Raw genomic sequence first — 17138 nt, forward strand, 5'->3', positions numbered from 1 at the left:
TCTTTTTGCTCAGCAGTGGTTTTCTTCTTGGAACTCTGCCATGCAGGCCATTTTTGCCCAGTCTTTTTCTGATGGTGGAAGCATGAACACTGACCTTAACTGAGGAAAGTGAGGCCTGCAGTTCTTTGGATGTTGTTGTGGGGTCTTTTGTGACCTCTTGGATGAGTCGTCACTGCGCTCTTGGGGTAATTTTGGGCGGCCGGCCACTCCTGGGAAGGTTCACCACTGTTCCATGTCGTCGCCATTTTTGGATAATGGCTCTCACTGTGGTTCGCTGGATTCCCAAAGCTTTGGAAATGGCTTTATAACCTTTTCCAGACTGATAGATGTTAATTACTTTCTTCCTCAATTGCTCCTGAATTTCTTTGGATCTCGGCATGATGGGTAGCTTTTATGGATCTTTTGGTGGACTTTACTGTGTCAGGCAGCTCCTATTTAAGTGATTTCTTGATTAAAAATAGGTGTGGCAATAATCAGGCCTGGGTGTGGCTAGAGAAATTGAACTCAGGTGTTAAAAACCACAGTTATAGTATATTTTAACAAGGGGGCAATCACTTTTTCACACAGGGCCATGATGGTTTGGATTTTTTTTCTCCTTTAATAATAAACACCTTCATTTACAAATTGCATTTTGTGTTTACTTGTGTTTTCCTTGACTATTGTTTAAATTGGTTTGATGTTCCGAAACACTTAAGTGTGACAAACACGCAAAAAAACAGGAAATGAGGAAGGGGGCAAACACTTTTTCACACCACTGTAAGTCAAATGTTCTTAAATTAAGTGAATTCACACTTAATTTGAGTAGGAAAATAAGGCGATCTGCCAATGGATCCAGTATTTTTACCCATAAAATAAGATAATAAGATATTATGCACTTGAAATAAGAGACTCCAGTAGTTTGTTTATATATATATAAATGGTCTTATTCCACTGGCAAAGTTTCTCACTTACCTCATGAATTAAAATACAGCACTTATTTTGAGAAAAATTTACTTAAAGGAATAGTACACCCAAAACATGATTAGCCTTCATTTCTACTCACCCCCATGCTGAACAACACTCTGGAGTACTTTTTTGATATCTCAAATGCATCTGGAGATCTGGGAGGCTTCTTGCTGTCTGCTGACATTCAAATAATGGAGGTCTATGGCGCCCGAGACAGAAAGGTCCATAAAAGTCCACAAAAAACGTGTCAATATTCCTCCATACTGCTCATCCAATGTATTCCAAGTGTCCTGAGTGGGTAGCATCCAGAATTTACTCGAAACGAAGTCATTTAGAATGTTTTTAGAGCATAAACAGTAGTGTATAGGATTTCCTGAAAGCGCGCGCCGGCGCGTTCACGACGCTACGGAAGCCGGCAGACCAAACCAGCGCATTCAGCTCGGCAAAGAACTCATGCTCTTCCTCAACACTGAAGTCCTCAGACATTTTTCTTTCGTTGTTTCTTTCTTTGCACAGGTAAACAGCACATTTCTTCTTCTACGCTTGCATTATTGGCAGAGCAGACACTGAATGTGCACCTTCATCTGGTTTGGTCTGCCGCGGTTTCCGTAGCGTCATGAACTCGCCGGCGCGCTTTCAGGAAATCCTATACACTACTGTTTATGCTCTAAAAACATTCTAAATGACTTTGTTTCGAGTAAATTCTGGATGCTAACCACTCAGGACACTTGGAATACATTGGACGAGCAGTATGGAGGAATATTGACACGTTTTTTATGGACTTTTATGGACCTTTCTGTCTCGGGCACCATAGACCTCCATTATTTGAATGTCAGCAGAGAGCAAGAAGCCTCCCAGATCTCCAGATGCATTTGAGATATCAAAAAAGTACTCCAGAGTGTTGTTCAGCATGGGGGTGAGTAGAAAATGAAGGCTAATCATGTTTTGGGTGTACTATTCCTTTAAGTAGATTTACATTTTTTGCACCTTCACATCTATCTACCTGTGCAGGCTGCTGAGCCGTGCAGTGGGTAGTACTGCGCCTTGAAGCAAGAAGGTTCTGGGTTCGATTCCTGGCCCGGGGTCTTTTTGAATGGAGTTATCATGTTCTCCCTGAGCATGCGTGGGTTCTCTCCGGGTACTCCTGCTTCCTCCCATAGTCCAAAACCATGACTGTTAGATTCATTGGCTTCTCTAAATTCTCCTCAGGTGTGTGCGTGTGTGTGAATGGTTGTTTGTTCTGTTTGTCTCTGTGTTTCCCTGCGATGGACTGGCGACCTGTCCAGGGCATACCCCGCCTCTCACTCATAGACAGCTGGAGATAGACACCAGCAGCCCTTGTAAAACATGAAATGAGACCAAGCTAGGAATTTACATTTAATAGAAAAGCATATATTTTTCTATTTCCTTCAATGATTGGTGGTTTTTGTCTGACAGCGGTGATACGTTCCTGTGGTACCGCTTCAAAGCACCTTTAATAGGGAAGCACCTTGGAAAATCTCCATCACTTTCCTGGAACAGCTCATTTCTACTGATGTGCTTCCAGCATTCCCTGCCTCACCCTATCTCTGAGGGTCATCTAGCTGCCCCACAGAGGAAGCTCTTCATTTCCATCTGTGATTCCGCCCTTTCACACATGATCTGTGTTTCTTAACCACAAGTGAGGAAAGTCTTGATTTTCCACAGGAGGAAAGCCACAAGTTAATTTATCAGCTTCTGACACCTATATCTTTAAATTGATAAAGCTTATAGTTAGAGTGGCTCAGGTTATCCTGAGCTATCTCTATAGTTATGCTGCTATAGGCTTAGACTGCTGGAGGACATAGAGAATCCTTTTTCATCATTCTGCTGCATCTATTCTCTCACTCTGCAGAATCTGTTAGTTCAATCTCTAACGTTCTGCTCTCTCTGCTTTTTCTCAAGGTAGCTTCATCTGGTCTGTTCCTGTTTGGCTGTGACTCCATCCTGGAGAGAAATATCAGCTGTGCTGCTGCCATCAACACCTTTGTTTCTAGATGTTGGAGCTTGGCCTGTTTTTTAGTGTAGTCCTGTTTCTCTGACTGTGACTAACTGGATGTGCTCTCTTCATCCTCTGACATGGGAGCTGGCTTGGAGCTCGTCTGCCTGGCTGTGTGTTTCCTGGACGGGGCCGCCTGTGGAGCTGGTTGACAGTTGCCTTTTGTATCTATGCTTCTTTTTCTATGTCTGCTTCTGTCTCCTTGAACCCCATCACCGACTGAACCCAGAGTCACCAAACTGGACAGACTTTCAGGCCGATTCAGCACAGGCAGAGCTGAAGATATAACAGCCTCCTATTATCAGAGGAGACTTCCTGGTTTAGCAGAGCCTTTCTGGGCCAGTGCTGCTTCTGGTCGGATCGGGCCTGTCTGGCGATGCTCTCCATCCCATCCTGTGATGAGGCTGACTGCTAGAACCAGACAGGTTTTAGAAATGCTAACTATGCCACGCACCATTCGATCAGATGAAGGAAAGCTGACTGGATGATCTGGTGAACTGTAGAGTTCCTTGACATGGCATGTGTTGTGAATTGGTGCTATAGAAATAAACTGAATTGAATTCAATCTCTCCTGGGACCCAGTGGTAGCATTCCAGCTCCAATTCACCAATGGATATGTCAGTTCATAAATAGATAAAAAACTAGTTTCTTGTTTTACATCATCAAGAAACCAGCCAAGATATTAGAAACAACTGTAGGTTCCATGATCCCAGGAGAGAAGCTGGTGGAGATCATCTTATCCTCTGTCTAAATGCACTGAAACACCACACAGAGAAAAAGAAGACAAATTACAGCTGCAAATCCAGTCAGGGACAAAAGCTTTAGTGTTTTGTCAAGTCCTGTCTGATGGATCTGAAACTGAAGCTTACTATTCAGAACGATTTTCACTGCAATTAAAAAACCTAGCAATGCATCAGATTCTCACATCAGAGAGCAGGTTACAGCTTTGGCACCATGTGGGTCCTCCAAATGAACAATGACTTTCAGCATTGCAAAACGAAAAATTAAAATAAAAAATCACTCGAACAGCACCAAGCTTTGGTCTTAGAACATTTATCTAACGTGTGAGAGTGAGGCTGTCTGAACACCTGAGCGAATTGCAGCAGATCTGTGGGGAGAAGGGGGATAGAACTCCAGCAAGTACTGTAAGACGCCTGAGGAAGGATCCTCTGAAATATCTAACCCAAGTCAGACAGCTTAAAATGTGCTTTCACAGACTAAAAACTAAATGGGTGGAAATTTTCTGACTTTAAACCGAGTTTAAAAAGTTCTTTAAAAATTCTGTCTCTCATTTTTTTCCTGGCAGGAAGTAAAAATAACTAACGGTAATCCTTCGTGAACTAAAGGTGGAAACGATCAATCTGGTTTCAGGTCAGTCAAAGAAAAGAGGATTAATGATGGTTTTTTACGGCAGCCCTGGATATCTAAACACTGGATATCTAAACACTCACTGTTGTCTCTAAAGACAACATGACGTTTTTTAAGAAATTATGTTTCTCATACCAAAGTGACTGCTCACTGAAAGGATTCTGGGGTAAATAAATGCATGATGTTCTTAGCAGGCTCTTAGGCCAATCAGGAGAGCTGTTTCTTTTTTCTCTAGGATAAACATAATGGTCTATAATGGCGTAAGCCATCCATCTAAATCAAACCTCAGAGAAGTTCATGGTACTTTAGACATGAATCTTTCCATCTATTGCTTCCCACCGGAGCTACATTAGTCCTGTTTAGCTTGCTTAAGCCAAACAGAAATAAAGCTAACTGAAAATGGAGATAAATGCCCTCAGACTGAGGGTATAAGGAGCCACAGAGCCTCCTACCTGATCCATGCGGTTCTCTCCCCTCTCTAGCCAACCACCAGTCCCACTCCCACAGCAGCAGTGGAGCTGAGCCCCGCTTCGCCATCGGAAGGCCTCTGTGCTGATGGAGCATGTGACCACATGCCTTTTGTTTGGATGCTCTGACCCTTCTCTTCCAGACCTTTCTGGTGGACATTTCCTCACTCTCATTACACACACCCACCCACTTTTAACAACCCACCCACTTCCATATGCCACATCCACTCAGGGCACTGCCGCATCATCTATGTGTCACCCTAAAAATCCAGCCAAACACGGCAAACACAGCGCTGTGCTGAAGACCTGTCCAATCATTTCTACTAATTAGAGTTTATTCATCACTTTTAAGGGAAAAGTCGCTCATATTCAGAATTCAAACTTCTAAAAGTACTTTAAATATGAAATTATCACATACTGTTCAATAAATGATCAGTGTTTTTAATTCAATGTCATTTTTATTTCAAGTTGCTTGCCATCGCACTTCTGGCCAGAGAAAAAACACGTAATATGTAGCCAACATTTGGAAGAAGAATGTTTTCAAGATGACTTGGATAATAGCGCGTTGTGACAAACACCAGATACAGCACTGGGACTTGATCAACAGCCGATGCCGCACCGTGACGTCACAAACCAGTAGGTGGCAGTAGTGTTCTTTGACAAACATGAATGCCTCCAGTAAAGCACATTCAGATGAGAATTACTCTGAATTAAAAAAACTGATAATTTATTAAACAGTATGGAATAATTTCATATTTAAAGTATTTTCAAAGGTTTGTTTTCTGAATAATTTTCCTTTAAAGTGGCTTTGCTCTCTCACAGAGGGGAACAGAGAGTTGCAGCTACAGCACCTGCATTATAGTAGAAGTAAGAACTTTTTCATGCAGATGTTGCAGTAAAGTTCTGCAGCTCTGGATTTTGGACCGGCAGGCTTTCAAGGTCATGGAAAAACTGAAACGCTACAGTAAAACTTGCACATGCTTGTGCTTACTGAAAAGGAAAATCGCAATAAAATCGCAACGTTGGTTAAAAATGATCACAACTTTGATTTTTGGCTAAATCGTTGAGCCCTACTTTTATCAAAATACAGGTTAGAAAGGACCTTAAAATAACCTTAATTGGTCTACTTCATCTCATCCTGACTTCCACTCTGAGCCTGCGGTTTAGGCCATCACCCTAAATGAAGAGTGAGCATAATTTACACTTTTGCACCAGGTGTTCAGGTGGCTCCTCATAGAGGAACCATCTAAGACTGACGGATGTTCAGCATGGCAGCCAGAGAGCAGCAGAACATCAGCTTCTGGTATCTATGAAGGCAAAGGAGACCCAGACTTTACCAAATGCTTTTGGGAGGAGAACTTGTTTCCTCTTTTAAGTTTAAACAGCTGACCGTTTTAAACCTGAGAAAATAAAACTGAAAACCTTGAAGAAGTCTGAAATGTTTCATTAAAAGTTCGACCCTAGAGTCCAAAACACATCAGGAACCTTCCCTGTGACGCGTCCCTGCCCCTAGGAGGAGGAAATCCCAGGGGGGGTAACATCCTGTAAGGGGCAGGGCCCGGAAAAAGATTAGTTCACTTCTGTTTCTGGCTAAACTGAGTCACGGAGAGAAACCTGGCAGCTTTGCTGAACGTTTACAGGAACTATCTGTTAGTTTCTGATAATGAAAGACATCAGAGTGACCTTTGCTTGTCTACTTTATTGCCATAGAAATCATTTTCAACCCTAACAAATATTGATTTAAGCAGACAAATGCAATCAAAATATGTAAAAAAAAAAAATAAAGAATCAATTTGATTTCCTCCTAGGAAAGGGTAGCTGGGCAGGATAGGAAGGTCTGTTAGCATCAGGCTCAAGGAGAAAAATCATGTAGAAAGAAAAGCTCTATGATGACAAAGCAGCAGTTATAACAGAGAGAAGATCAGCTTATTATTATTATTATTATTATTATTATTATTATTATAGCAGTCCAAACTAAGGCTAAAGAGGAGCTACAAGGATGGGGGTCTCCTACGTAAGCCAGGAGCCCGGATCCAGGCAGTGCCATGAGGCCCCCACAGGAAAACTAGCCATCACAAACTAAAGAGGAGGGAAATATGTGAAGGAAGACCTGCTGGAGGTGAGAGTGACAGCTGGAGAACATCTGGAAGGAGAGACTGAAGCTGAAAGAAATGTTTCCATCAACCTTCATCATCAATTCCGTGAAGGATCAGAGACAGCTGTGAAGGGAAACGTGGGTCTAAGGTGCTAAGGAGGGAGAATATACAGTAACAGCCATTCAAAATGGCCCCTCCCAGTAAAACGCCAGCCGAATGGCAGCCCCCTGCAACTCCCAGCAAAATCCCCTCCAACTGCCAGCCACTGGTGTGACCCCCTCTGCCAATTTTTTTTCTCTGACTCCACCTTTTCCTGGAATTACAGGGTCTGACCAGGAGATGGCGCATCTCTTTAGATCTTAATGTCCACAAATCATGACGGAAAGAATATTTTAGATGTTTAAAAGAGAATTGTAGGGGAACAGCCAAAGACCAACCAAAGACTAGCCAAATACCAACCAAAGACCAACCAAGGACTGCCAAGGACCAGTAAAAGACCAGCCAAATACCAGCCAAAGACCAGCCCAGGACAAGCCAAGGCACAGCAAAGGCCCAGCCAAAGACTAACCAAGGACCATCCAAGGCCCAGCCAAGGACCAGCCAAGGACCAGCCAAAGGCCAGCCAAAGCCCAGCCAAGGACCAGCCAAGGCCCAGCCAAAGACCAACCAAGGACCATCCAAGGACTGACAAAGGACCAGCCAAGGCACAGCAAAGGCCCAGCCAAAGACTAACCAAGGACCAGCCAAGGTCCAGCCAAGGACCAGCCAAGGACCAGCCAAGGACCAGCCAAGGCCCAGCCAAAGGCCAGCCAAAGCCCAGCCAAGGACCAGCCAAGGCCCAGCCAAAGACCAACCAAGGACCATCCAAGGACTGACAAAGGACCAGCCAAGGCACAACAAAGGCCCAGCCAAAGACTAACCAAGGACCAGCCAACGACTAGCAAAGGACCAGCCAAGTACTAGCAAAGGACCAGCCAAAGACCAACCAAAGACCAGCCAAGGACCAGCCAAGGCCCAGCCAAAGCCCAGCCAAAGACCAGCCAAGGACCAGCCAAGGCCCAGCCAAGGACCAACCAAGGACCATCCAAGGACTAACAACGGACCAGCCAAGGACTAACAAAGGACCAGCTAGGACTAGCAAAGGACCAGCCAAGGACCAGCCAAGGCCCAGCCAAGGACCAACCAAGGACCATCCAAGGACTAACAACGGACCAGCCAAGGACTAACAAAGGACCAGCTAGGACTAGCAAAGGACCAGCCAAGGACTAGCAAAGGACCAGCCAAGGCCCAGCCAAAGACCAACCAATAAACCAGCCAAGGACTAGCCAAAGACCAGCAAAGGCCCAGCCAAGGACCAGCAAAGGCCCAGCCAAGGCCCAGCCAAGGACCAACCAAGGATCATAGAAAGTGGGGAAATTTTGAAAGGCTGCTACTGTAAATCTAAAACAAACAGATTGGGTAACTTTCAGATTATTACAGTTTTGAATTTAAAATCCACATGAAGATTCAAAAATAAGCTAAAGCTCTTAAATACGGCTAAAATAAAAATTAAACTTAAAAAAAAAAAAACTGAGTTGAGTTTTGGTAGCTAGGTGCGGAGAGTTGATTTATTCAAAATTAAAAGATGAATCTAATCCTAAAATAAGACAAATAAACATGTTTTGAAATAAAATTAATAAACGAATACTTGAATTAAAAAATAAACTTTTTATCCTCTATATGTTTTCATTAATGGGGAAATTCAAACATTCAACATTTATAGATAATTATTATTTAAAGTATTTATTTTTGGTTGGTAAAGGTGAGATAATTAAATTGGAGCTTTTGATCACCCCGTTGGACTGATAGGTGACCCCAGCAATGGAGCTGCCTGACAGTCCGTCCTGATGTTACGCTGCTGTCACTAAGTCCTTCCTGGTACCACCTGATTCCCAGCGTTAAACCAGCACCAAAACTGGTGGAGAACATCTAAGCTTCTTAACAATAATCAAATGACTTTGTGTGTCAATGTCTAATAACCAGGGTTTATAACAAAGACAGTCTCTAATAGCGTGTATGCTCCTTCCTGAACAGTGAGAACGGGGCTGACTCTGGTTTTCTGACATCAAAATAGACGGACTTGTGATTAAACCGAAAAAGGACGCAACGTTGTGTCCGGTGCCTCGTCTGTGCTGCTGTGGGAAGTTTGGACACTGATCTCTGCACAGGAACACAACCTCCTCAATGAACTCTAAATATTTCTGGATCGTCATTGTTAATCAGGCCGGAATACTCCATCAATCAGAGTCAGAGACAGACTGGGAGCTATGATGGTCATTCTGTAACCAGACCGCCGGGTCAACAGATTTATCAACACGCCCTCCAAACGTGTGAGAAGAAAACATTGCTGTCGTCTCTAATTGCCTGGGAACTTTAACTTTCCTCCAGGAGTTACTGACTTTAAGAAGCTCAAGCCGTGATTGCAGTGAAGCTTTCATACCTCCATATCCGTTGTACATGGTAGCGGTGATGCTTGGAGCCGTTGTCTCTCTGTAACGTCTCCACCTGTTTCCAGACTCAAGCGTTGGCTCCTCTCTGCTCGCACGCTCCTGATGCCTCTTCCTGAATCACTTTCCTTTCCCTGTTTCTTCTTCACTGGTTTTGGCATCTGTTGTCCATTCAGTGTTGGTCAGCAAACAAGTGTATTTTCCTCACTTTGCTGCAGTCAATCCCAGCTTATTTTTCATTTTATCTTGTCCCATGGGCTCAGTCCTAGTTGATAATCCGTCTGCTTCTCCTACTGATCTCCTTTCTCTCTCGCTGGTGAGAGGAGGAGGCGGGAGGAGGGGGCTGGAAACAGGAAAAAGCAAGGCAGTCCTCCCTTCTCTTCTTCCCTGCTGACATCACCATTTTTCCTGTCCCTCCCTCTCTCTACTGGACATATTGTTTTCAATAAAAGGACACATTCCACTATATTTCTACCTTTTGTTTATAATTTTAAAACAAAACCTTGGCCTTTAATGAGCAAACACACTTCTGTAGTGAGCTTTTTACATTTTTGAACCTAACCCATAAGCTGTACGTTCTTGCCTAAACTTAGTGTAATATGCATAATATTGCCATGATGTTTTATCCCCAACCCAAAGGTCACTGCACTTCTTGTTAAACCTAATATTTAATAACTTCCTTAAACCTAAGCTTATTATCCTTAAGGTCGTAGGGAAGTCATATTTAAATGTCAAATCATTCTGGCTTAAACTTGTATATAAATGTACTTTTTATCAGATCGTATTGTCCCAAAAATTAGAAAATTTCTATAAAAAAAAAAACATCCTGTCTTAAAATCAGTTTTTTCTCCGTTATCTCCTGCAGGCCAGTTAGTTATACGTCAGCCTGAACACCTAAATTCGGCCAATCATATATCAACGGTCATCTGTCAATCAAATGTTCGGTCATAGCATCTTGATTCATATGTCGCAGCTAATATACGCAATGGTTGAAATAAGAAATAAAGATAATTTCCTTTCCCATTGAGTTCCGTCCCAGTGTTCACAGGGATGTACGTCTGTGTCTTCAGCAGGCGTAGAGCTAACAGAACTGGCAGTGTTACGAGGCAAGGGCTCAAACATGTACGGCTGGAAGCCTTCTACACCAAACCAAGCTTCTGCCGCCCTGGCGTCCTCTTCCCCAACATCTTCGTCCCCGCTTTCCTCCTCTAATTAAAAAATGGATGACGGAGGAGATTGACTTGCTTGCTAACCTTCCGCCACAACAACCCCGCCCCCTTGATAATCGACCAATCACATTCACTTTATTCCCTCATGTAAAGTCGGGCGCCACTCGGGAGAATTCAGAAATGCAACGGTTGGAACAGCCACTTTACTACGACTTTAATATGACCTATATCAATAACTTAATCCACCCTAGGAGCTTATCCAATAATCGAGGCCTTTCCCTTAAACAGAACCTATATACAAACGGTTACCTAATGGACCTTAGTGAACCTTAGAAAACACTGTTTTAATTTAAGATCCATTCCAGTCTTCTTGATAAATCACACACCTGGCTCAGCTATGGAAACGGAAGAATGGACCAAAGGGCCAACACATCGTCTTTGGCTCTCTGAAACTTCTTTAGTCATTTGACAGGGTAGGGAGAGTCATCAAGGGAGAGTTCTTCGCCTAACCCTACCTCTACGTTCCTAACCATAACCCTACCCTACCCTAACCTTTAACTCAATTCACATCTTAGTCCCAAACCTAAATGTTAGCAGCAAAAGCAGGTGAGCACCAGAGAAAAATCCTCACTTGGGGACAAAATGTCATGAACCTTAATCGTGAAAGTTGAATGACTCACTGAAGGACCGATTTCGATTCATTTTTAACACTGACCCTAACATTCCAAAAAAAGAAAATAGAAAACAATCCGCTGTACTTTGTTTCCAATATTGAAGACATTTCTCTTCCATCCAGGAAGGTTTTTCAATTCAAAATGTCAGAAATAGCGTTGAGTTCCAGGCTTTATACAGTAGCCCAACAAAGTTTAGAAAACATGAAAATAGAAATGGATGAACGGGTCCACCCCTTTGGAATTGGGGTCGTTTGGCTTCTTTTGTTAGCCTGCAATGCCCCATACCTGTCTATGTCTCTGAAAGGGGGGTCATTAAAGGGAATTGTTGGCCTGGCTGAATAGGTGAGGTTCTCTGCTCTGCTGCACAGAGGCTGGAGCACCGATGATGGCGGGAAGGGATTAACTCAATTGCTGCATTGTAGGTTTTTGAAAGCTAGAAACCTACAATGCAACAAAGGAAGCAAACGACTCCCATAACCTATAAACAGTTACAGTTTAGATGTAAACACTTTGCTGCTCCTCTTGTTTTCTCTTTAGATATGATGCCATTACTACTCCACCAGCATGACCTTTTACTTCTGCAGAAATTGATCGTATTCCTTTGTAAAGTTCTCCTGTTTAAGGTTAGCAGGAGCGACAATCTGATCCAATCAGCATATTTTAAGCCCTCTGGATTAATTTCTAACCATGAGGTCCGGAGCAGCAGAGGAACAGACTCTCTCTGATGACTCGCTTCAGGACTTAGAAGCTGCTGACAAGTCGTTGCTGACTGCTGAAGCCTGCAGATAACAGGACCATCAAACCATGGCTCTGTCAAAGTCTGGATGTTAAAGGTTACCGGCTGGTACTTCAAACAGGCAGGCTTCAAACTCCTAACATCAGCTTTTACAACAAGGAAACTGCCAGTGTCAATAAAATATTTAAACTATGAAACTATCCCTTTAAGACATTGAAATGTTTGCATTTTTAAATAACGGCACTAATGGAGGACCAGATGTTGGAGGAGGAGAAGCAGCTACCAGCATTGAGGATATGTCTAGAAGGGGAAACTCATCACATTTCTTCATCATCATCACGTTACTTCAAGGCTGGACTATTGTAATTCTTTACTATCAGGAAGTCCATTAACTGTAGTTAAAAGCCTTAAGCTGATCCAAAATGCTGCAGCCAGAGTTCTGATGAAAATGAAAAAGAGAGATCATATCTCTCTTATCCTGGCTTCTCTTCATTGGCTTCCTGTTAAATCCAGAATAGAATTTAAAATCCTCCTTCTCACATTTAAAGCCTTAAATGGCCAAGCTCCATCTTATATCAGAGATCTGATTGTTCCTTATGTTCCTAACAGAGCACTTCGCTCTCAATCTGCAGGTTTACTAGTGGTTCCTAGAATTTCTAAAAGTAGAATGGGAGGCAGATCTTTTAGTTATCAGGCTCCTCTCCTGTGGAACCAACTACCAGTTTTAGTCCGTGAGGCAGACACCCTGTCTACTTTTAAGACTAGGCTTAAAACTTTCCTTTTTGATAAAGCTTATAGTTAGAGTGGCTCAGGTTATCCTGAGCTATCTCTATAGTTATGCTGCTATAGACTTAGACTACTGGAGGACATAGGGACCCCTTTTTCATCATTCTGCTTCATTCTATCTCTATTCTCCCACTCTGCAGAATCTGTTAGTTCAATCTCTAACGTTCTGCTCTCTCTGCTTTTTCTCATAGTAGCTTCATCTGGTCTGTTCCTGTTTGGCTATGACTCCATCCTGGAGAGAAATATCAGCTGTGCTGCTGCCATCAACACCTTTGTTTATAGATGTTGGAGCTTGGCCTGTTTTTCAGTGTAGTCCTGTTTCTCTGACTGTGACTAACTGCATGTGCTCTCTTCATCCTCTGACATGGGAGCTGGCTCGGAGCTCTTCTGCCTGGCTGTGTGTTTCCTGGACGGGACCGCCTGTGGAGCTGCTTGACAGTTGCCTTTTGTATCTATGCTTCTTTTTCTATGTCTGCTTCTGTCTCCTTGAACCCCAGTCGGCCTCAGCAGATGGCCGCTCACACTGCTGCCATCAACACCTTTTTTTATAGATGCTCGAGATCGGCCTGTTTTCCAGTGTAGTCCTGTTTCTCTGACCGTCACTAGCTGGATGTACTCTCCTAAGGTTCTAAGTTCAACCCCACAGCCTCCACTCTGGGTCCCTGAGCAAGACCCTTAACGCCACACTGCTGGCCGGGTGCTGCACAATGCCAGCCCACTGCTCCCCCAGAGGAGGAGTTAAATACTGAGGTAAATTTCTGAAATGTGAGATCAATAAAGTTGTTTTCTTTCTACTTTTCTTATTTTGGAAAGATTTTTTGAACGCCTCCCCCCATAAGTCTTAGTTTGCTGGTCTTACATAACAGCGTCTGATTTGAAGCTGCATACTTTTCATTCCCTCCATAGCTCTCTGCTGACTTCCTGGGTATCCTCCTCTTCCCGTCATCTTCTCTACATCTAACATTCTTTCTCTTCATTCTTTGCTCAGTTCATCTATGCAGACTTTAGTTTCCAGTTGTTCTCATTTCATATCAAACCATGAAAAGAATGACTGGAGGAAATAACCGCCTGCTGCCCTGACTGGTTTTCCTGCTCTATAAATACCTTTTGCATCCATGTCAGAGGTTGGATGAAGAACCGGACCACCGGCCCTCACAGCTGCCGACACTAACATCTTACTGTATGTGTCTCATTTCCATAGATAAGGTATATTATTATGAGAAAACAACATTTTGAACGGAGTAAAGAGTCAGAAGGAAGAAATATTTGCAGCCATTTGTAGAGTTAATGTCAATTTTGTCCAAAACATAAAATCTCATCATGTGTTTTTTTTCTTGTGTTCTTATTTTTTTATCAAAGCAAAGGAGCCGCTGTAAAGGGCCAAAAGGGTCGCAGGTTGCAGACCCCCGAACTAACCACTGATAGTATTTCAGGGTAATGAGCTGGCAGATTGCGCCTGCCTTGTTAAGCCCCACATGACTGGCTCGGTGCGTGTGTGCATGTGCTGTGTCTGTTTGTGGACCCCTGGGAAGTGGGGACTTTCCAGTTAATCTCCAGCTGGCCAGTAAGCAGCTTACTTGTCACTGGAGTGCTGTAGGCTAATTACTACCCTGTATTCAGTAACACGGTCTGATAGAGCCACGCGGTCCGCTAGCTGAAATAAAGCAATGAATGCAGCACAGCTGGTTGGTGTTCCCTTCATACTGCAGACCTGCAAACATGAAGACTAAACCAAACACCACTGAGTTGCGTTCAGGATCGCTGTGAATGCTTATATGCAGCTGCAGGTGAAACCATGTTGCTGGCTCTGCTTCTCAGCCCCCACTTTATGCTGAGCAGGTAGTTCTGAAGCTGCCGTGCTGTAAGGTTGACCCTGCAGGTTAAGCTGCCCCGTGCAAAACAGTCAGAGTTTAATCTGCAGAAAGAAGCTGTAAAAACAGGAGTGTAACCCAGAGTCCTTTAGGTTCCCTTAAATATATCTGCCCCGCGTCAGACGAGTCACTCAGTGCCTTCATTAGTAGGGCTGTGTACTGGTATCAATCAAAAATTTTCGATACCAGTACCAATACCAATACTGTACGTTTACTTCGATATCAGTTCCTGAACGATACTTTGTTTGATAACAGTTTTACAATATCAATTCTAAGAAAAAGAAAATTACATAACATAATAAAGTGCAAATCTTGAGTTTTATATTAAGCTCAGATTTTTCCATTCAAAGCACTTCTCTTACTGTACATAAAAAAATATATTTTCAGTGCAAAAGAGCAGTTGCAAACAAGTGAGTGTTAATTCAACGGTTAAGTTGCAGTAAGGCTAATAAACGTAAACTTGCTTGTTTACGTGCCGTCCTCGGTATTCTCCGATGAGTCTGGTGTTTGATATTTTGAATCACTGCTACTGCCAGCTAGCCTTTGCAACAGTAGCTGTTTTCAATCTGTGTACTTGTTCGTTCTCATGAACTCGTGAAACGTCATCAGCCTCAGCACTAGCACTGTTCCAATTCACAAAAACAGCAGACCAAGAACAGACAAAGTCTCCGGATGTTGTTCTCGCCCCTTCCTATTTACCCAGCATGCATCAGAGAAGACTTGTCCCTTCTTGAGACTGACAGCTGTCCCAGCATGCACTGCGGCAGCAGCAGCTTTCAATGGAGCGCTCCATTGAAAGTTAAAAGTTCTATTTTCTGTTGCTGTTGTTCAATAAAAGTACATTTTAAGATCATTTGAGGCGTGAATATTGTACTTTAAAGCTTTACTATATGGTCTATTTACTGATTTAATGCGTAATAAAAAAAAAAAAAATCCGAAGTTCAGAGGACCACGGTAACCAGCAGCAGCCAGGGCTAATGTTAGCCCGTCTGCAGCAGCCCTCTCTGTGCACGTGTGAAGTACCGCTGGCTCTGATGGATTTTTTTTTTTGTTTTATTTGGAAAAATGTTCATTTGATTTGTGTTTATCTGACTGTGTTCATTAATATTCCTCCACTAAATGAAAAAAGTCAGAATACATTTTTATCTAGAGACTATTAATAACAGGAGGTGAAATGCAGCTCTAGACAAGCCAGGTATGTGTGATGTCATCAGTGCGCTTCTGTTCTTATTAACCCAGATTTATTCTGCATGCTCCCGCTCTCCCAGAGTCCAGACTTTCCTGGGTTCTTCTCGAGAACAGACTTGTCGAGGACACAAGTTCATACTCGCGTTCTAGTGAATTAAGAAACGGCAAATGTCTTTTTTGCAAATATTGCATTGCGCACTATTGGAGTCAATATTAATAAAGTGAAGCCACACTTTTGACCTGGGTGGCATTTCTAAGCGGTTCGACAACAGATACAACTAAATAAACAGTGTTCTAGAAACTCCTCTAGAATCTCTTGAGATGATTTCACAAAGAAGGAAGAAGATGATGGACAACAGTGAGCATCTTCTTAGAACATTTTTAAACAACACAGGGTCTTCAGCAAGAGGCTTCTCTAGATCCGGTGCAAGACAGACCTCTACAGGAGATACTTCCTGCCTACAGCATCAACATCTACAACAACTTGAAGAAAAAAACCCTATGAGTTACTGAAACATTGAATCCTTTGTTATTAATAAAGTATTTTTGAATTGAATTCTTCATTTAATGTGAGCCGCCTAATAAAGCAGCAGATGCTAGCTCTCTGGTTGGATCCTGTAAGGAGCAAAAGGACTTTTGTGCATCATCTGTCACAGCATCCAGATGTTTCAGTTGAGACAGAAGTAGCCGTCAATCTTCCCTAACACTTCTGGTTAACTTGTCTCACAATAACGAAAAATAAAAGGAATTAGGAGCAAATCTTTAATCTGGTTTCAGGACGGGAAGCTGCTGTTCCTCAGTACCACATACTGAAAGTAGGATAGAGAAAATGAAGATGAAGTAATAAAAAATGCTGACAGAGGAAGTTCTTCATTCAGATAAAGTCAGTCAGCTTTGTCAGCCTCAGCAGATACGTCCTGTTCAGCTCCTGATTGTCAGAGCTTTTCACGAGGAACCCAGCGAGGAGCACAGAGGTTAAATAACTGGAGATTCTTCATAGATGGACGTGAACTATGTGCAGTGGAGCGTTTCATATTCAGAATTCAAACTTCTGAATTTACTTTAAATCTGAAATTATTACATCCTGTTCAATAAATACGTGCTTTTAATTCAGAGTAATTTTCATGTGAATGTGCTTTACTGGAGGCATCCATGTTTGTCAAAGAACACTACTGCCACCTTTTTAAATATTTTTTGTCAATAAAACAATAAAATGAAAAGTTTTCTTTTTACAGCTGCAATCGGGCCTTTTAAAGACTTGATGATGGCGAAGATGCATTGATATAAAAATGGGATAAAAGAAAATACTGCCACCATTGGACCTTCAGAGGCTTC

General features: G+C 42.7%; 1 protein-coding gene across 6 annotated transcripts in view; it reads right to left on the minus strand.

The window, feature by feature from the left end:
* ripor1 (RHO family interacting cell polarization regulator 1) overlaps window positions 1–17138 on the minus strand; it is an 82014-nt gene that overhangs the window by 54430 nt on the left and 10446 nt on the right. For 4 of the 6 annotated variants that reach the window (XM_038301138.1, XM_038301136.1, XM_038301134.1 and 1 more), the window contains exon 1: window positions 4783–4898. The exons of 1 other annotated variant lie outside the window; for it this stretch is intronic. In XM_038301138.1, coding sequence (XP_038157066.1) covers window positions 4783–4894 — 112 coding nt within the window. In that variant the 5' untranslated portion in view covers window positions 4895–4898. Of the gene's footprint in view, window positions 1–4782; window positions 4899–9372; window positions 9719–17138 lie in introns of those variants that run through there. One more of the 6 variants, XM_038301135.1, reaches the window with a different exon arrangement.

This window comes from Cyprinodon tularosa, unplaced genomic scaffold (assembly GCF_016077235.1).
Source record: "Cyprinodon tularosa strain WSP-4 unplaced genomic scaffold, ASM1607723v1 ctg461, whole genome shotgun sequence".
Lineage (NCBI taxonomy): Eukaryota > Metazoa > Chordata > Actinopteri > Cyprinodontiformes > Cyprinodontidae > Cyprinodon > Cyprinodon tularosa.